Source organism: Pogoniulus pusillus, chromosome 42, assembly GCF_015220805.1.
Source record: "Pogoniulus pusillus isolate bPogPus1 chromosome 42, bPogPus1.pri, whole genome shotgun sequence".
In the NCBI taxonomy this organism is placed as follows: Eukaryota; Metazoa; Chordata; class Aves; order Piciformes; family Lybiidae; genus Pogoniulus; species Pogoniulus pusillus.
This window is the reverse complement of record NC_087305.1, coordinates 902,407-922,224: the sequence shown is the minus strand read 5'-3', so window position 1 is coordinate 922,224 and position 19,818 is coordinate 902,407. Positions and strand designations below refer to the sequence as shown.

General features: G+C 59.2%; 2 protein-coding genes across 6 annotated transcripts in view; both read right to left on the bottom strand.

The window, feature by feature from the left end:
• Window positions 1-964: 964 nt before the first annotated feature.
• Window positions 965-10,378, bottom strand: PLPP5 (phospholipid phosphatase 5). Of its 2 annotated transcripts, XM_064175544.1 has the most exons (7): window positions 10,287-10,378; window positions 9,981-10,089; window positions 7,245-7,335; window positions 4,258-4,321; window positions 3,682-3,806; window positions 3,204-3,374; window positions 965-1,666 (listed from the first exon to the last, which is right to left on the bottom strand). In XM_064175544.1, exons 1-7 carry the CDS (start codon window positions 10,361-10,363, stop codon window positions 1,497-1,499), a joined length of 807 nt encoding a protein of 268 aa, XP_064031614.1. In that variant the 5' UTR covers window positions 10,364-10,378; the 3' UTR covers window positions 965-1,496. The 2 variants fall into 2 exon arrangements, with proteins under 2 accessions (XP_064031614.1, XP_064031615.1); XM_064175545.1 differs by lacking the exon at window positions 10,287-10,378 and having other exon boundaries at window positions 7,245-7,307; window positions 9,981-10,061.
• Window positions 10,379-17,815: 7,437 nt separating this feature from the next.
• Window positions 17,816-19,818, bottom strand: part of NSD3 (nuclear receptor binding SET domain protein 3) — a 53,495-nt gene continuing 51,492 nt past the window's right edge. For all 4 annotated transcript variants that reach the window (XM_064175517.1, XM_064175518.1, XM_064175516.1 and 1 more), the window contains 2 exons: window positions 19,334-19,538; window positions 17,816-18,545 (listed from right to left, as the gene is read on the bottom strand). In XM_064175517.1, coding sequence (XP_064031587.1) covers window positions 18,304-18,545; window positions 19,334-19,538 — 447 coding nt within the window. In that variant the 3' untranslated portion in view covers window positions 17,816-18,303. The remainder of the gene's footprint in view (window positions 18,546-19,333; window positions 19,539-19,818) is intronic.

Below are 19,818 nucleotides of genomic sequence, written 5' to 3'. Positions count from 1 at the left end.
GGATGGCAGCACAGCCTGCAGCTGCCTCAGCCAAGCCTCCCAGCTTGGTGTCAGCAGCAAACCTGCTGAGCAGTCTCTGTCTGTCTGTGCCCTCAGCAATGGCATTGATGAAGATGTTGAACAGGACTGGCCCAGCACTTCCTGGGGGACTCCACTGGTCACAGCTCTCCAGGTGGACCTGGTTCTCATGGCTGTGCTGCCCTGGGCTTGGCAGAGGCACAGGTGGCTCTGTGCAGCCTCACCTTTGCCCTTGAGAGCAGAACAGGCCCAGACACCAGTGACAAACCTCTGCTGGCACCAGTCCTGCACTGCACTGCTCAGCAGCACTTTGCCCTGCTGCTGGCTGGGAGGAGCTGTGGCGCAGGCAGGCAGCACCTCTGACACCCTTCAGTTTTCTGCTGGTTAGCAGAGCCTCACAGACTGCATCAGGCTGGGAGAGACCTTCAAAGGTCATCTTGTCAAGGGACATCTCCAACTAGAGCAGGCTGACCTTAAATGTCTCCAGGGATGAGGTCTCCACCACCTCCCTGGGCAGCCTGTGCCAGTCTCTCCCCACCCTCACTGTGCAGAGCTTCCCCCTGATGTCCAACCTACATCTGCCCTGCTCCAGTTCCAAACCATTGCCCTCATCCTATCCCCACAGGCCCTTCTGAGCAGTCCCTCCCCAGCCCTCCTGCAGGTCCCCTGCAGACACTGAAATGCAGCTCTGAGCTCTCCCTGGAGCCTTCTCCTCTCCAGCCTCAACAGCCCCAACTCTACCAGCCTGTGCCCACAGAGGTGCTGCAGCCCTCTGAGCATCTTGGTGCCTTCCCCTGGACCTCATCTCTTTACAACTGGTTAAAGCTGCAAGGAAGGGGCTGGAGATCAAACATCCATCTGGAAACCCCTGTAGGGAGGGCAAGTGGCTGCCACAGCACCAGAGGCTGCCAGCTGTGAGCCAAGCTTGCAGTGCTACAGCTCAGGAGAAAGTTCAACTCCTTTATTTGGCACATCACAGAGTCAGGGCTGGCACAAGAAGACAAACACCTGCCAGGCTGCAGGCTGGCTCCAGCCTCCCTCTGCCCCACCTCACCTGTGGTTACAGACCACAGCCTTGTGCTCCTCAGCCCAGCTAAGCAGCAGGTCCTGCACAGAGGCTTCCCGGGAGAAAGGCTGGGGCAGCTCAGCTGGACTGGAGGGAGATGGCTGTGGGCTGGAAAAGGTCACTCCAGGCTGTCCCACGGCTCCAGTTCTTGCTTCAGCAGCCTCCTAACTGAGCTGCCCTCCCTCAGACTGGCATGAAGAGAGGGACACCCCCAGAACTTGGGTAATGAGGCAGCACAGGCCCCTGAGCAGGACAGCTCAGCAGTGCTGCAGAGAGCATCTGCCTGGCCTTGAGCTTCATCCTCGCTGCAGCCACTTCTGGTGAGCAATCAGAGCCTTGCTGAGTCCCCACAGTGCCCCAGCAGCAGAGGAGCAGCAGGGGAGCTGCTGGCAGGACAGGACAGAGCCTGACACTACACATCCAGCCGGCAGCTGGAGGCTGCAGCCCTCTCGGGGTGTGCTGGCAGCTGCCTGGGGCTGTGCAGGAAGGGCTGGTGGCAGGAGGAGTCTGTCAGAGGAGGGTAGTACTGCCTGTAGCAGAGGTAGGCAAGCAGCAGGCCCATTGCTGAGCCAACTGACACATCTGTGGGCAAGACCAGAGCAGAGTTAGCTTCCTTCTACCCTCCTCCCAGCTGTCACAGTGGAATTCCCCAGCTGGCAGCTTTCAGCCTACTCAGAGCTGAGCTGGACTGGCAGTGTGAACCTTGGCTCCAAAGCCAAGCTTGGCATGCAGTAACAGAACAAAGAGAAAGGCATCACAGCATGGCAGGGGCTGGCAGGGACCCCTGGAGATCATCCAGCCCAAGCCCCCTGCCGAAGCAGATTGCCCAGGGCAGGGCACGCATTCAGGTCTTGACAGTCTCCAGAGCAGACTCCACAACCTCTCTGGGCAGCCTGCCCCAAGCTCTGGCACCCTCACACCAAGGAAGTTTCTGCTGGGTTCCAGTTGTGTCCATTGCTCCCTGTGCAGGACAGCACTGCACAGAGCAGACATCAATAGGCCTCCCCCAGACTGAACAGCCCCAGGGGCTCCCAGCCCTTCCTCCAGGCTCTTCATCACCCTCCTGGCTCGCCTGGATTCTCCCCAGTGCATCCTTGTCCCTCCCGAACCGGGGAGCCCAGAACCAGCCCAGTGCCCCCGAGGTGGTCTGGCCGGGGCAGAACAGCCAGTGCCAGGGCAGCATCACCTCACAGGCAGCGCCAGAGCAGCATCACCTCACAAGCAGTGCCAGAGCAGCATCACCTCACAGGCAGCGCCAGAGCAGCAGCACCTCACAGGCAGCGCCAGAGCAGCAGCACCTCACAGGCAGCGCCAGAGCAGCAGCACCTCACAGGCAGCACCAGAGCAGCAGCACCTCACAGGCAGCGCCAGGGCAGCATCACCTCACAGGCAGTGCCAGAGCAGCATCAGTCACAGGCAGCACCAGAGCAGCATCACCTCACAGGCAGCACCAGAGCAGCAGCACCTCACAGGCAGCACCAGAGCAGCATCACCTCACAGGCAGTGCCAGAGCAGCATCAGTCACAGGCAGCACCAGAGCAGCATCACCTCACAGGCAGCACCAGAGCAGCATCAGTCACAGGCAGCACCAGAGCAGCATCACCTCACAGGCAGCGTCAGAGCAGCATCACCTCACAGGCAGCACCAGAGCAGCATCACCTCACAGGCAGCACCAGAGCAGCAGCACCTCACAGGCAGCACCAGAGCAGCATCACCTCACAGGCAGCACCAGAGCAGCAGCACCTCACAGGCAGCACCAGAGCAGCATCACCTCACAGGCAGCGCCAGGGCAGCATCACCTCACAGGCAGTGCCAGAGCAGCATCAGTCACAGGCAGCACCAGAGCAGCATCACCTCACAGGCAGCACCAGAGCAGCATCAGTCACAGGCAGCGTCAGAGCAGCATCAGTCACAGGCAGCACCAGGGCAGCATCACCTCACAGGCAGCGCCAGGGCAGCATCACCTCACAGGCAGTGCCAGGGCAGCATCAGTCACAGGCAGTGCCAGGGCAGCATCACCTCACAGGCAGTGCCAGAGCCCCCAGCTGGCTCCGGGCACCTCGGCAGGACCCCTCGCAGCCAGTGCCCCCACCCCGCTGCGCAGGCAGCCCCTACCCACCTTGCCAGTGGTGTTTGTAGTCGCAGGTGCGGGACACGGCGATGAGGGTGGCGAGGAAGAGGGGGAAGAGGAAGGCAGAGAGGCGCAGGGCCCTGGCGCCCCGGCCCGGCGCGAAGCTGCGCAGCTTCCCCGCCAGGTAGAAGGCAGAGAAGGCGAGGCCGGAGAAGGCGACTGGAAGGGAACCAGCAGGGCTCAGAACCACCCGCACGGCCCGGCCAGCCCTTCCCCTGCACCCTGCGGGCAGGCAGGGCTGCAGAGTTCGCGTCCTGCCCACGCCAGCCACGGCACCACCACCCTGTGAGCCCCGCAGGAGCTGCGGGAGCTGGTACCCGGCCGTGTGCCCCCTCTGAGAGAGCCTTTGCCCCCCTGCCACTGCTTGGCAGAGGGCGAGCAGAAGCCCCCAGACCGGCCAAAGGCTGGAGGCAGAGGCAGGGGTGCGGGAGGGCAGAGCCGAGCCCGCTGGCTGCGGCAGGCTTACAGGACGCGTGCCCGCTGGGGAAGCTCTTGCGCCCCTCGGCCACGGTGCCAGGGTCGCCCGTGCAGGCCAGCTCGGCGTTGGCACGGCCGTCCGGGAAGCAGCGGTAGAAGAAGTCTGGCCGCGGCCTAAGGGAGGGAAGAAGGTCCAGAGAGCTCAGCTGGCACCTGAGCACCCCTCCCCCACCGCAGCACCCACAGCCCAGTGCCCAGCACCGCTCCCTGCTCCGCGCAGCCCAGGCAGGGCAAAGCTGAGCACTGCGCCCAGCCCTGCCGCAGCACCCCGGGGGTGGCACTGTGCCAACCCTCCCTGCCCAGCCCCACAGCAGCTGAGCTTCAAAACAAGAGCCAAACTCCCAGGTGCCCTCATCACACCTGTGCCAAAGCTCCTCTCTGCGGCTGGCCTCAACAAGCCCACCCAAAAGATGCCCAGGGACAGGAAGGTCCCCACCAAGGTCTGCTCCCAGTTAGCTATTACAGCTGGACAGTCCCCACATGCTGCCCAGGCTGAGCACGTCCAGCTCCAGCTTCGGGCCCTTGCTCTCCTCCCCACACAGCCAGCAAGGTGCCAGCTTCTCACCTGCCCACGACGAGCTTCAAGGCATTTGTGAAGACCCCATTCAGGGCAAGAGCAAGGCTGGCAGCTAGAAGAGAGCAGAGACATCCCATCAGCACTGCCCCCACCCGAGTGAGCAGCTTGAGGGGACATTCAGACACAGGCAGCCTTCAAGCTGGGGCCACACAGCTCAGTTTTGATGCCCCTGGCACAACACATGTGCCCCAGCAAGAGCAAAGGAGCCAACAGTGAGAGCCCAGCTCACAGCACAGCCTCGGGGGGCAGCAGCTCACAGCATCACAGCACAGCCTTGGGGGCTGCAGCTCACAGCATCACAGCACAGCCTTGGGGGCTGCAGCTCACAGCATCACAGCACAGCCTTGGGGGGGTGCAGCTCACAGCATCACAGCACAGCCTTGGGGGGGTGCAGCTCACAGCATCACAGCACAGCCTTGGGGGGGTGCAGCTCACAGTATCAGAGCAGAGCCCCAGGGGGGGTGCAGCTCACAGCATCAGAGCAGAGCCTCAGGGGGGCTGCAGCTCACAGCATCAGAGCAGAGCCTTGGGGGCTGCAGCTCACAGCATCAGAGCAGAGCCTTGGGGGGGTGCAGCTTACAGCATCACAGCACAGCCTTGGGGGCTGCAGTTCACAGCATCAGAGCACAGCCTTGGGGGCTGCAGCTCACAGCATCAGAGCACAGCCTTGGGGGCTGCAGCTCACAGCATCAGAGCAGAGCCTTGGGGGCTGCAGCTCACAGCATCAGAGCACAGCCTTGGGGGCTGCAGCTCACAGCATCACAGCACAGCCTTGGGGGCTGCAGCTCACAGCATCAGAGCACAGCCTTGGGGGCTGCAGCTCACAGCATCAGAGCAGAGCCCCGGGGGGGGTGCAGCTCACAGCATCACAGCAGAGCCTCAGGGAGGGTGCAGCTCACAGCATCACAGCAGAGCCTCAGGGGGGTGCAGCTCACAGCATCACAGCACAGCCTTGGGGGCTGCTGCTCACAGCACAATGGATAAAGCACTGCTGGACAGCAAGGCCCAGAGAGTGGTGGTCAATGGAGCTCAGTGCAGTCGGTGGCTGGGCACTGGTGCTGCTCCTCAGGGATCTGTGTAGGGATCACTTCTCTTTAACATCTCTGTTGACAACCTTGACTCAGGCCCAGAGAGAGCCAGCAGAGAGTTTGCAGGTGGCACCAAGTTAGGTGGCAGTGTTGATGGGAATGAGGGAGAGAGGCTCTGCAGGGGCACTTGGACAGGCTTAGATCAAAGGGCCAACATGAATGGGATGAGCTTCAACAAGGCCAAATGCCAGCTCCTGCACTTGGGGCACAACAGCCCCAGGCAGCACTACAGGCCTGGGGCAGTGTGACTGGAGAGCTGCTGGCAGAAAGGGACTTGGGGGCTGGAATAGACAGGAGCTGAGTGTGCCAGGCAGTGTGCCCAGGGGGCTGAGTGCGAGCCAGCAGAGTGCCCAGGGGGCAGAGTGTGAGCCAGCAGTGTACCCAGGGGGCTGAGCATGAGTCAGCAGTGTGCCCAGGGGGCTGAGTGTGAGCCAGCAGTGTGCCCAGGGGGCTGAGCATGAGTCAGCAGTGTGCCCAGGGGCAGAGTGTGAGCCAGCAGTGTGCCCAGGGGGCTGAGCATGAGTCAGCAGTGTGCCCAGGGGGCTGAGTGTGAGCCAGCAGTGTGCCCAGGGGGTTGAGCATGAGTCAGCAGTGTGCCCAGGGGCAGAGTGTGAGCCAGCAGTGTGCCCAGGGGGCAGAGTGTGAGCCAGCAGTGTGCCCAGGGGGCTCAGTGTGAGCCAGCAGTGTGCCCAGGGGGCTGAGTGTGAGCCAGCAGTGTGCCCAGGGGGTTGAGCATGAGTCAGCAGTGTGCCCAGGGGGCAGAGTGTGAGCCAGCAGTGTGCCCAGGCAGCTGAGTGTGTGCCAGGCAGTGTGCCCAGGGGGCAGAGTGTGAGTCAGCAGTGTGCCCAGGGGCAGAGTGTGAGCCAGCAGTGTGCCCAGGGGGCAGAGTGTGAGCCAGCAGTGTGCCCAGGGGGCTCAGTGTGAGCCAGCAGTGTGCCCAGGCAGCCAAGAAGGCCAATGGCAATGCTGTGCCCAGCAGCAGCAGGAGGTGACTGTGCCCTTGGACTGGGCTCTGCTGAGGCCACAGCTTGAGTGATGGGTTCAGTGCTGGGCACTGCCATACAGGAGAGCTGTGGAGGTGCTGGAGCAGGTCCAGAGGAGGGCAAGGAAGCTGTGAAGGGCTTGGAGAGTAAATCTGATGAGAAGAGACTGAGGGAGCTGGGGATGGGCAGTGTGAGGAAGAGGAGGCTGAGGGCAGAACTCACTGCTGTCTGCAGCTGCCTGAAGGGACATTGTGCAGAGGCTGCTGCTGGGCTCTGCTCACAGGGAACTGCAGGTAGAACAGGGGGGAATGGCCTCAGGCTGAGCCTGGGGAGGTTTAGATTGGACATTAGGGAAAAGGTTTTCCTGGAGAGAGTGGTCAGGGACTGGAATGAGCTGCCCAGGGAGGTGCTGGAGTCACCCAGCCTGGGGGTGTTCAGGGTGGCTTGGATGTGGTGCTTGGGGCTATGGTTTAAGGTGAATCCTGTAGAGTAGGTTCTAGGTTGGGCTTGGTGCTCCTGAGGGGCTTTGCCAGCCTGCAGGGTGCTGTGATGCTGTGGTCAGAGCAGAGCCTCGGGGGGCTGCAGCTCACAGCAGTCACAGCAGAGCCTCGGGGGGCTGCAGCTCACAGCAGTCACAGCAGAGCCTCGGGGGGCTGCAGCTCACAGCATCAGAGCAGAGCCTCAGGGGGGCTGCAGCTCACAGCATCAGAGCAGAGCCTCAGGGGGGCTGCAGCTCACAGCATCAGAGCAGAGCCTCAGGGGGGCTGCAGCTCACAGCATCAGAGCAGAGCCTCGGGGGGCTGCAGCTCACAGCATCAGAGCAGAGCCTCAGGGGGGCTGCAGCTCACAGCATCAGAGCAGAGCCTCGGGGGGCTGCAGCTCCGCGGGGTAAGGAGGAGCTCACCCAGGCAGGCTTCCCTTGTGTCGTCTTGGTCAGCGTTCATGAAGAGCCTCGCCAGGACCACGACTGATAAAGGAGACAGAAAGGCGATGAACTGCCCCAAGAGGAGCAGGTTGAGAGGTGTCAGTGAAGCAGCTCTCGGCAGCCTCACCAGAACACGACAGCAGCTGCTCAAGGTGGCTCTGTGCTTTGCTTCCCCACAGCCACCTGCCCCCTCCAACCTCCGGAGAGCTGATCCAGCCTAACCCCATGCTGCCCAGCGCAGAGCCTCCCCTCCTGTCTCTCACCTCTCACGGCCCAGGGCCCAATGGGGCATGAGGAGAAAAACAAACAGGCAGCATAAAAATTGCAGAGCACAGAAAATCCTCTCTGCAGCTCACTCCTTTGTGTGCTCCAGCAGCCACTCACTGCAGCGCCCTGCAGAGCCATCCCCCTCCAAGGAGAGCCCTGCAGATCCATCCCCCCCCAAGGAGAGCCCTGCAGATCCATCCCCCTCCGAGGAGAGCCCTGCAGATCCATCCCCCTCCAAGGAGAGCCCTGCAGAGCCAACCCCCTCCGAGGAGAGCCCTGCAGAGCCAACCCCCTCCGAGGAGAGCCCTGCAGATCCATCCCCCCCCCAAGGAGAGCCCTGCAGAGCCAACCCCCTCCGAGGAGAGCCCTGCAGAGCCATCCCCCCCCAAGGAGAGCCCTGCAGAGCCAACCCCCTCCGAGGAGAGCCCTGCAGAGCCATCCCCCTCCGAGGAACGTGCAGCTTTGCCTGCCTGCAGCTCCCTCCTGCCTGGAGCTCCCTGCTCTCCTGATCGAGGATGTCCCTCCAGAGCACCTCAACCCTCCCCATCCCCGCAAGCCCCAAGGGTCAGCTCTTTGTCAGCAGCGTCCACGGTGCCTGCCTGCAAAGCTGGCAGCAGCTGCTGATCCAGACAGGGTGAGCAGAACATCTCCATGGCTGCAGGATTTCACCCCGGGGCCATCCACGGAATGCCCAACAGAACCCTCACAGAGTGCCAGGGGCTGGAAGGGACCTCCAAAGCCCAACCCCTGCCAGAGCAGCAGCACCCAGAGCAGAGCACACAGCAACACATCCAGGCAGGCTTTGGGTATCTCCAGAGGGAGGCTCCACAGCCCCCCGGGCAGCCTGTGCCAGGGCTCTGCCACCCTCGCAGGTTAAAAACTCCTCCTGTATCCACAGAACTTCCTCTGCCTCAGCCTGCAGCCCCTGCCCCTTCTCCTGTCCCTAGGAGCAGGCAGCCCCTTCAGAGCCAGAGTCACTTCAGTTAGAGAAGAGCCTTTATGGCCATCCAGCCCTGCCATCACCTGACTCTGCCAAGCCTGGTGCCATGCCTGGTGCCAAGCCACAGCCCTCAGCAGCTTCTCAATACCTGCAGGGACAGGGATTCAAGCACCTCCCTGGGCAGCTTTATCCCCACTCTTTCAGAACCCCTCCAGTGAAGAAGCTTCTTCTAATAGCCAAAGCTAAACCTCCCCTGGTGCAGCCTGAGGTGCTCTTTACTGGCCTGCGAGCTGCCTGAACCCCCCCAGCTTGGCATGAAACCCTTTTCACAGAGCCTAGGGCAAACCTGGCACAATAAAACCAGACCAAAGCTGATTTCAAGCAAAGCATTCCCCAGCAGGCAGGTAGCTCATCCTCCTGGCCTGCCCCTCTGGACCTGCAACTGATAGGAGCAAGCAGTCCCCAGGGGCTTGCATAGACTCAGTTAGAGCCCCAGGGACAGCCCTGGCTGGAAAGACCTCGTGGAGCTCAGCAAGGCCAAGGGCAAGGTCCTGCAGGTGGGTCAGGGCAGTGCCAGGCACAGATACAGGCTGGGCAGTGCCAGGCTTGAGAGCAGCCCTGGGGAGAGGGACTTGGGGGTGCTGGTGGAGGAGAAGCTCAACCTGAGCTCCCAGGGGGCACCTGCAGCCCAGAGAGCAACCAGAGCCTGGGCTGCAGCAGGAGGGGGCAGAGGGTGAGGGAGGGGATGCTGCCCTCTGCACCCCCTGGTGAGACCCCAGCTGGGGCACTGTGCCCACTGCTGCAGCCCTGTGGCAGGAGGGATCTGGAGGTGCTGGAAGGTGTCCAGAGAAGGCCCCGAGGTGAGCAGAGGGCTGGAGCTGCTCTGCTGTGGGACAGGCTGAGAGAGTTGAGGCTGCTCAGGCTGGAGAGCAGAAGGCTCCAGGGAGAGCTTCTTGTGGCCTCCCAGGACCTGCAGAGGGCTACAGGAAAGCTGGGGAGGGACTTTGTAGGGCGTCAGGGAGTGACAGGACTGGGGAGGATGGAGCAAAGCTGGAAGTGAGGAGATTCAGCCTGGATGTGAGGAAGAAGTTGTTCAGCAGGAGGGTGCTGAGAGCCTGGCAGGGGCTGCCCAGGGAGGTGGTGGAAGCTTCATCCCTGGAGGTGCTTAAGGCCAGGCTGGCTGAGGCTGTGCACAGCCTGCTCTGGTGTGAGGTGTCCCTGGGCATGGCAGGGGCTGGAGCTGGATGGTCCTTGGGGTCCCTTCCAGCCCTGACCACTCTGTGATCCATTCTGTGTCTCGGTGTGCTCAGAGACCTTTCCCAAGCCGACTCCACACCTACAAACGCTGCCTGCTCTGCACTGCCCCTTCCAAAGCATGCACTGAGGAGCACAGAGCCCAAGAACCAGAGGTAGCTGCAGCGAGAGCTTCCCAGCAGGCAGCTCTCTTAGAAGGACCCCTGGGAACGGCACCCCCGAGGCAAAGGCAGCAGGAGCGGCCCCGAACTCACCAGCATGGGCACGGTGGGGACGTGATCCGCCTGCACGTAAGGGTTCCTATAGAGCCACATCTCCTCGGGCTGCAGCACCCGCTGGAAGGGCGGCAGGAACTCCATCACCCTGCGGGGCACAGGAGGGCATCACTCCGCGGCCCGGCCGCTGCGCCCCGCAAGCCCCGGGCGGGCTCTGCCCGCACCGCACCGGGAGCGGAGCCGCACCCAGGGCGGACTGAGCGGCCCCGGGGGGAGGTGATGGGGACCGGTCAGAGCCAGCCCCGCAGCGCCGGGACCCGGACCCCCGACCCCGACCACACTCACACGAAGGCGGCCAGCAGCAGGCCCCGCACCGCCGCCTCCGCCGCCAGCTCCGCCGCACGGCCCCGAGCCCGCAGCATGGCGGCGCCGCGGCCCTGGCGGGGCGGAGCGGAACCGACGGGCACGGCCCGGCCCTCCCGGCCCGGCAGCGGCAGCGGCGACACGGCCCGGGGGGAGAGCAGGGACCCGGCCCGGGGGGGAGAGCAGGGACACGGCCCGGGGGGGAGAGCAGGGACACGGCCCGGGGGGGAGAGCAGGGACCCGGCCCGGGGGGGAGAGCAGGGACACGGCCCGGGGGGGAGAGCAGGGACACGGCCCGGGGGGGAGAGCAGGGACACGGCCCGGGGGGGAGAGCAGGGACACGGCCCGGGGGGGAGAGCAGGGACACGGCCCGGGGGGAAGAGCAGGGACCCGGCCCGGGGGGGAGAGCAGGGACCCGGCCCGGGGGGGAGAGCAGGGACACGGCCCGGGGGGGAGAGCAGGGACACGGCCCGGGGGGAAGAGCAGGGACACGGCCCCGGGGGAAGCGCAGGGACACGGCCCGGGGGGAAGAGCAGGGACACGGCCCCGGGGGAAGCGCAGGGACACGGCCCGGGGGGGAGAGCAGGGACACGGCCCGGGGGGGAGAGCAGGGACACGGCCCCGGGGGAAGCGCAGGGACACGGCCCGGGGGGGAGAGCAGGGACACGGCCCGGGGGGGAGAGCAGGGACACGGCCCCGGGGGAAGCGCAGGGACCCGGCCCGGCGGAGCAGTGGAGGGTCGGGTCCTGCCCTGCCCTGCCCTGCCCTCCGCCGCTGCCTGCACTCTGCCCCCCGGGCGCGGACGGGGCCCAGCCCAACCGCAGCCTCCCCCGGGCGCAGGCAGCTCCTGCTCGGCCTGGATGCCCTCAGAGCTGTCCCAACCCAGCCCCCGACCCAGCCCCGCCCTGGCCACCACACCTGACCCCAGGTGCCATGGGCGCAGGTTCCTCGCACACCTCCGGGGCTGGGACTGCACCGTGGCGAGCAGGGCAGGAGTCTGCTGCCACAGCTGGCAGGTGGCCGCACCAGAGTGCCCTGCTCAGCCACGCTGGCACCGGTGCCAAGGGAGCCAAAGGTGTGCTGCAAGGACACGGTCAGAGGGGACCCCTGGAGCCCTCTGCCACAGGCAGGTGAGGGCAGTGCTGCTGGGGCAGAAGGGGCTGCTCAGCAGACAGGGCTGGAAGGAACAGCACAGAATGGTGGAATGGTTTGGGAGGGAAAAGGCCTCTGAGATCCTCCAGTCCAAGCATGGAGCCAGCACCAGCATGGCCACTAAACCACAGCCCCAAGGGCCATGGCCACAGGTTTCTGGCACACCTCCAGGGATGGGCACTCCACCACCTCCCTGCACAGCCTGTGCCAGTCCCTGACCACTCTTGCAGCAAAGGAATTTTTCCTCATCTCCAACCTAACCCTGCCACAATTCCAGGCCAGTTCCTACCCTTCTGTCACCTGTTCTAGGGAGCAGAGCCCAACCCCCACCCAGCTCCAGCCTCCTCTCAGGGAGCTGCAGAGAGCAATGAGGTCTCCTCTCAGCCTCCTCTTCTCCAGCCTCACTCCCCCCAGCTCCCTCAGCTGCTCCACCTCCAGCTCTGTTCTCCAGACCCTTCCCCAGCTTTGGTGCCCTTCTAACATTTCCCAGCAGCTGCTTCCAAAACCAATGCAAGGAACTAAGCAGGGTCTAAGGGCAGTGCCACTTCCTCTCCTATCACTTGGATCCTTAGGGAGAAGAGAATCATAGAATGGTTTAGGCTGGAAGGCAGCTGAAAGCTCATCCAGATCCAACCCCCTGCCATGGGCAAGGACGCCTCCCACTAGCATAGGTCACTCAAAGCCTCATCCAACTTGGTCCTGAACATCTCCAGGGAGGCTGTGGAGCACAGAATGGGGTATTTGATCCACAACCTCCCTGGGCAACCTGTGCCAGTCTCCCCCCACCCTCACTGCCAAGAACTTCTTCCTAACATCCACTTTCAGTCTCCCCTCTCACACTTCAAACCCATTCTTCCTCCTCCTCTCATCCCCAGACCTTGTCCATATTCCCTCCCCAGCCCTCCTGCAGCTCCCTTCAGCTCCTGCAAGGCCACTCCAAGCTCTCCTGGAAGCCTTCTCCTCTGCAGGCTGCACAGCCCCAACTCTCTCAGCCTGTGCTCAGAGCAGAGCTGCTGCAGCCCTCTCAGCATCTTGGTGGCCTCCTCTGGGCTGGCTCCAACACTTCATGTCCTCACTAAAAGCATTTATAGAGGAAGGCCTCTCCCCCCTCCCCCCTCCAAAAAAAAAGAAGAAAAAAAAAAAAGGCATTTTCCTCGTTGGAACATTCAGAACAATTTATTGAAGTCAACCTCAAGCAAAAAAGTTTTCAAATCAGTGGAATGTCATTTAAAAACCTTTCCAAATGAACCCTCACGGAAGCAAGAGAAACCACATCTGAATTCCCAAAGGTGTTGGTAACATTACAAAATAATAATAACAATAAAAAGAAAGGAAAAAAAAAAAAAACCAAACAAAACAACCAAACAAAACCAAAAGGGAAAAAAAAAAAAAAAACAAAAAGAACCCCAAGCCCCAAAAGGCAACATCTCAGTCCATAGAATGTACAAAAAAGGTTTCCCCATGTTCCTACCAACCACACACGACTCAAGTAAAGAAGCTAAAATCTTACAGGCAGAGTTTTCCTAGGGGGCTGCTAGAACTAATGGACAGAAGCTAAGCTATGTACAGGGGTGACCCAAGCTTTACAAGGTTCCACACTATGCAAGAAGGACATTGGGCTGAACAACGAAACCCTCCCCCCCCCCCCGCCCCTCCCTCTTCCCCCCAAAACAAAGGAAGGAAGGAACGAACCGAACGAAAAAAGAACGAAGAGAGATTGGATAAGCTCCAAGCTTAGGCTGCGACATCGAGGCAGGAGAGAGTAATGCCCCAGTGGAAGGTCTCCAGGCATAAGGAGTCAACACTGCACCCTTCGGTCCGAGAGTCTCTAAGTCAAACCTCCAAACCCTCCTTCTGCTGTTGCTTGCTTTCCGCGGTTGTTTTTTTGCTGCTCAAGACTCCAGAGGGATTTTGTTTTGTTTTTCTTCTCTCCTCCTCCTCCTCCTTTTCCTCCTCCTCCTCCTCCTTTTCCTCCTCCTCCTCCTCCTTTTCCTTCTCCTCCTCCTCACAACATTTCACAGGATCAGACGAAGTTTGAAACGACAAACAAAAAAAGGCTCCAGGGAGAGGAGGGCTCTAGGAAGGGGCAGGGATGGAGCTGCAGGAGCTGCCTTGTGCAATGAGCCACCTGCCCTGCGTGGGTGGTGCCCTGTGCCCCTGCCAGCTGGAAGGGCTGGTGAGCACCCCCCGTCCCGTGGCAGTGCCAGGGGTTGGGTGTGGAAGGGGGAAGCGATGGCAGAAACAAGGCAGCTGGAGCAGCGATGGGGTCGTGTTTGGTCTCTTCATACCCAAACCAGTGCCACAAGGAGGGGCTGGGGAAAGGTCTGTGCCCGCTGTGGGCAGCCTGGCAGGCCCAGGCCCGTGGCAGGCTGGCTTTGGAAATGCAGATTTCACATGGATCACAGAAGCTGGCTGTGCAAAGCACAGAGTGCTCTGTGCCACAGCTCCCCTCTGCAGAGCAGACAGCCAGTCAAGGGGTCAAATCCACCTGAGCCTGGCACTGGGAAACAGAGGGGAAGAGGAAACAGCTTTAAACCACCTGAGCCTGGCAACTCAGGAACAGAAGGGAAGAGGAAACAGCTTCAAACCACCTGAGCCTGGCACTCAGGAACAGAAGGGAAGAGGAAACAGCTTTAAACCACCTGAGCCTGGCACTCAGGAACAGAAGGGAAGAGGAAACAGCTTCAAACCACCTGAGCCTGGTGCTCAGGCACAGAGGGGAAGAGGAAACAGCTTCAAACCACCTGAGCCTGGTGCTCAGGCACAGAGGGGAAGAGGAAACAGCTTCAAACCACCTGAGCCTGGTGCTCAGGCACAGAGGGGAAGAGGCAACAGATGACTCTTTTCCTTTCTCTTAGTTTTCTGCTCTTCCCCCTGACACCAACCTGGTGACCATATCCCAAGTGGAGGAGTGTACCTTAAGTGCAAATGTTTCTTTGCTACACAAAGCTCAGCGTGGCAGGGGTGGGGGAAGGGGAAGCCGAGGGGCAGGGACAGCTGCTCCCCTAAACTCCCCTGCTCTGTTGTGGATTCACTGCCCAGTGGGAGCAGCAAACAACCTCCAAGACATCTTCTCAATGTAGAATACAAAACAAAAAGGTCTGTATAAATAAAGAAGGGGGGGGGGGGGGGGGGAAAGCTGTGTAAGGAACTGCAGAGCTTCAAGTACATTAAACCCTGAATTCAATGAGGCAGAGGTTTCCATGTTAAAGTGACTACTTCGTACCAGCGCTGGACGCCCCCTCCCACCCTCCTCCCCCTTCCCCCACCCACCATAGTTCTGTAAAGTTTCAATATATACAGATTTGATGCTCACTGTTAATCACTCCTTGTAATTGTGGCTCTCCCACTCAAGCCCCCAGACTAAGAGACGGCAAAAGTTTGTTAGAACCAAGGCTGAAAGGAAACCTTCCGGCCCTAGGACTCCATTCTAACAGGTGGTGGTGACCAGAGGCAGGCAAAGCAGTCTCGAGCACTATCCCTCCTGAGCTGCAAGCACCTTCCACAGTCTGTTGAGAGGATGAGGAGCCCAAAAGCCACCTAAAAGCCACAACACTCAGTGCTTGCACCATGTGCTAGCCAAGGGCGCTGAGCGGCTGCAGTCTGCAGGACACCTGCGCTGTGCTGAGGTGTGAGCCCAAGGAGCTCCTGCCAGCAGCCAACCCTGCCAGCAGCCAACCTCTGCCAGCAGCCAACCTCTGCCAGCTCTGCAGAGCAGCCCAGATGCTGTGACAGGGCTGGTGCCAGGCGCTCACCAGAAGCGTGGTGCCATCAGAAACTGAAAAACACAAGAAGGGCAAAGCCTGCTGCAGCCTTCCAGTTCAGGGCCAACTGACAGGCTCCAACAGACTCCCAGCCCAAAGCACAGCAGCTCTGTGGGTTTCTTCCCAGGCTTCAGCATGAAATGACCCAACCCTCCAGCACCACCTGTCCCACAGCTGACCAGAGGGCAGCTGGGAAATCTGTTCCTCACAAAGGAATCACATCCTTGGTATCTAAGATGTGGTTAAAATGTTGTTTGGCAAACAGAGCAAACCCTCTGCAGTTCCCAGGAGAGCTGCAGCTGAGGATTTTCTTATCTCAGAAGATGAGAGGTTTGGGATTCACCTCCTCTCCAACAGCACAAGACTCAGCTCAGGCTTTTTGTTCCAAGCTTAGAACCCAATCTCCTGTTTTCCCTTTGAAGTCCAAGCCTGGCTGTGAGCTGTTAGTTTGTTTGGGGTTTTTTTTTTGGGTGGAAAAGAGGAGCACCTGTGAGAAGTTTGCAAACAAAGTTAACCAAGACATCTAGTGGCACAGCAGGCCTCGATTCACAGCTTTTTACATGTTAGGAAGCCTTCTGTGAGCCCCCCCAAGTGTTCTGCCATCCCCAGCAGCACTGCTCACGGCGCAACTGACACTCCTGAGGGTGCTCTGGGGCTACCAAACCATCTCCCCCTGGGTCACCGTGGACACCCCCACGGGAGAAGGCTGTGGGTGTGCTCACACAAAGAGCCTACCTGCCACGCTCAGAATGCTCTGACCTCTAAAAGCCAAACACCTGAACGTCCCCAAGCCTAACCAAAGCAAAGATCCCCAAACCTAAAGCAAAGACACCAGGGCCTGACGGATGCTGTAGCAAGAGCTGCGCTTGGAATTGCTGAGAAGGTTCAGCACCACCCAGTAAGAGCTTTAGAAAGAGACATTTTTTTTTTTATCATCACACAAAAAGGTTAAGAAAAATAAAATCCTTTTTTTTTTGTAAAGTTTTTTTCTTCTTTTTCTTGTAAAAAATACCAAAATAGAGCACTGCTTTCTCCAGCAAGATTAGTGTCTGAGCCACGCCGCCGGCCGCAGCACAAAGCGCTTCCCAGGGGCCAGCAGCCTCTGCCAGCCAGCAACTGACCCAGCACGAGGTGGCTCTGCACAGCTGTGCCAGCCTGGGGCACACCAAGCCCAGGCTGGCAGGCACAGCCTCTGCAGTCAGGCAGGAGATGAACTTCCAGCTCGGTTCCAGGGCACAGCAGCTGCTTGTAGTGTTCTGTGGTTTTGTAATTGCACATGGACAAAAGAAAACTCAAACTCAAACTTCGCCTCCTGCCCCTGCACAAAAATGTGAGGATGAGGAGGACGCCAGCCAGGGGGGCAAGACATGTTCTAGAAGACCCACATGAGCTTCTCCAGCTCACTGTGGTCCTGAACTGAGGAGTCACCAAGGCTCTGCAGCTTTCCAGAGCTTATGTTCTTAATTCAAAGGTTTATGAAACGTTGCTGGCACCTGGGCTAGCAAATTCTTTTCCATCAGGGCCCTTTCAAGTATCCATCAGCCCAGAGCTAGCCCAAGGTTAGCTTGATTCAGAACCCAGGTCAGCAGCAGAGCCTAACTCTAGCAGGGCAGGTGGGTGCACAGTGCTTTGCAAGACGTGGGCTTGGGGGAAGAGGTTTGCCCAAGACTAACTTCAGCCCAGAGAGAGGAGCTCCTCCCTCAGCTCCTCACAGGAGCAGTGCAGCAGGGCTGGGCTTGACAGGTTGTCCACAGAAAACCTGGAGCAGGAGCCCTGCCTAAGCCCCTTCCAAAGCCTGGCTGCAGGAGCCTGTCTCTCTAGCAGGAAACCCAAGAGAGAAGTGTGTCAGGAGGCTGAAGCTGGTGGCTGTGACCCAGACACAATACCCTGTTCACTGAGGCAGTGCTGAAAGCTTCTTAGCTCCATTACCAAGGATTTAAAAAGTCAGAAGATCTCTCAACAAAGTAACATCAATCTGAACATTGGCTCCACCCAAACTGCAGCCAGGGCAGGCTGCCCCAAGCGCTCAGATCCACTCTGAAGCCTGAGAAGGCAGGAAGGAAAAAACCACTCCTCACACCAGCAGCTGCCAGAAAAGCAGGGAGGACCTGGCAGGTGCCAAAGCACACAGCAGGATCCTCCAGCTAAAGAAGTCAATAGCAGGGTTCAGGCTTCTGAGTGTGCTGTGGATCGCCAGCAAGGCCCAGAGGCTCTCCTCACTGCCACAGGTTTCCCAAGGAGGCAGGATAAAGAAAGGTTCATTGTGCAGTGAAGCTCCTCCTGACCTTCCAGCTGCCTGCAAACCCCAGTGACAGCTCTAGAGCAAGGAACCATCACTTCTCTCTCCCTAACCACCACCAGACCTCAGGTTTACAAACGCTTCCAACAAGTCCTACACCTGACTTCTCCTAGCACTGACCCCGTGGCCTATAACCTACCTTCTCCAAATGCCTTTAAAGTAAGTACTGGAATGGAGGCAATTCCAGGGCCTGGTCTGAAACCCACCTCTGGTCCTTGTTATGGCATCCCAACGTTACCCAGAGTGCTGGGGGGGAGGTTTTCTTCTCTATCAAAATGAAGAGCACAGAAGTTAGGTTGGCTTTGCTACTTGGTTTAAAAGGCAACTTGCCTGATCCAAACCAGACCTTCAACACCCTCCCAGAGTTAAATAAATAAATAGGTTTGCTATGCTCCAGCTTTTCTACACTCGAGGAACAGATTTTGGAAACAGAATCTTCTTTTCACTGGCAAAAAAAAAACCCCAAACAAACAAAAAAAAACCCAAACAAAGCAAACCAAAACCCAAAACCCCCAACAAAGGTCTGCGTTTTTGCTTTGAAAGGCCAAGATGCTTCCTGGTTTCCAACAAGTTAAGAGCTGCTGTAGCACATTCCAGGGTAAAAGAAAGACCAAACAATAAAACCCCAAACGCCAGCTCCTTGCTTCTGCTTGCTAAGGTTAAGTGGTCCCAGGCCAGACACGGCGGCTCCCAGGGCAGACTGAACGTGTCCTAGCAGTCTCTTCAAGTTCGTTGCCTCTTTGCCCCTCCTCTCCCCTTCCTTTTCTTTTGTTTAGAACCCAATTCACTCCTTTGCTTCTTCTGCAGGATTCTGTGGTTCCAATTTGCACTTGATCTTGCTCCAGTACTCGGGTGCCACGGGAGCTTTGGGATCGTGTGCGGAGCAGCAGAGACGCCCATCCAAGGCTGACGCCACCAGGGCTCCCTTCTCGTGATCTTTGCAGAAGGAGCGAGGGCAAAACTCACAGAAGGAAACTGCAGGGTTGCTACAGATGTCACACTGATGCCAGGGACATTCCCACTTTCCTGAGGATGGCAGGAGAGAAAGAGGGGAAGCTGAAATGAGAGCAGCCTGGGGACAGCGCAGGCCTTCAACCCCTACCCCAAAGCTGTAACTGCCCAGGGGAACGCAAAGAAGGCTCAGAAAAAGCAGCTCCTATTGAAGGGGCTACTTCTGCTGCCCAGCTACAGGAATCTGACTGGAAACAGTTCATGGGTTCACAGAGTGGCAGGGGGTGGAGGGGACCACTGGAGATCATGTCCAATCCCCCTGCCAAAGCAGGGCCACCTGGGGCAGGCGACTCAGAAATGCACCCAGCTGGAGCTTCAATGTGCCCAGAGAAAGACTCCACAACCTCTCTGGGCAGCCTACTCCAGGGCTCCAGCACCCTCACAGCAAACATCTTCCTCTCCTCCTGGCTCAGCACAGGCCTTAACTCTTACCCCAAGCTGTAATTGTCCAGGTGAACACAAAGAAAGGTCAGAAATGAACAGCTCCTGCTGAAGGAGCTACTTCTGCTTCCCATCTACAGGAATCTGACTGGAAAGTTCCCAGGCACTTGGCATTTTTGAGGCCTCCTCTGGCTCAGAAAACTTCTGCAGGCAAGCTCCAGTCTAACCCTGCTCTCCCTCAGCTTCAAACCATTCCCTCCTGTCCTACTGCTAGACAACTTCATGAAAAGTCCCTCTGCAGCCTTCCTGCAGGATGCCTCCAGGTACTGGAAAGCAGCTCTAAGGTCCCCCTGGAGTCTTCTCTTCTCCAGGCTGAGCACCCCCAGCTCCCTCAGCCTAGGAAGCCACAGACTTGCTCTTACCAAAAGGTGGTTGAGTCAGGTTAAGGCATAGGAGGTGGTAGGCTTTGGGACAGTCCTTCTTGTCACACATAACGAGCTCTCCCCCATCCCCACACTGGAAGCAGTTGTCCTCATGCATCTGCTTCTGCTCTGTTTTGATTTTCCTCTTCTTCTGCTTTAGTTTTGCATTCTTCACCTTCTCTTCGTTTGCCGTTGCAAACGCTGTCTGGCAATGACAAAGGTCACAGCACACAAAGGTCACTTGAGAACCCCCCTGGCATCTGAATCTATCGACTTGGGGCAATTATTTGCTTCAATGAACCCCACTGAAAGAAGTTTCCAAGCTATAACAGTCAGAAGTGTCCAATCCAGAGGTATCTGAATTGACAGCGTTTGGTAAATCAGCTGCACCTGGATGCGACAGCACCACAGGGCAAAGCCTTTGGAGACACTCAGGGGTGAGGAGCATGACCCAGGCCCAAGTGAAAAGGTAAAATTCCACCCAG

What these genes read in the sequence shown, in the direction of transcription:
- PLPP5 (XM_064175544.1), bottom strand. Translation starts at nt 10,363, where the DNA reads ATGCTGCGGGCTCGGGGCCGTGCGGCGGAGCTGGCGGCGGAGGCGGCG. An exon ending in TTGAAGCTCGTCGTGGGCAG is followed by an intron (nt 3,807 to 4,257) that starts GTGAGAAGCTGG and finishes TCCCTCCCTTAG; the next exon opens with GCCGCGGCCAGACTTCTTCT. An exon ending in CTACAAACACCACTGGCAAG is followed by an intron (nt 1,667 to 3,203) that starts GTGGGTAGGGGC and finishes TCTTGCCCACAG; the next exon opens with ATGTGTCAGTTGGCTCAGCA.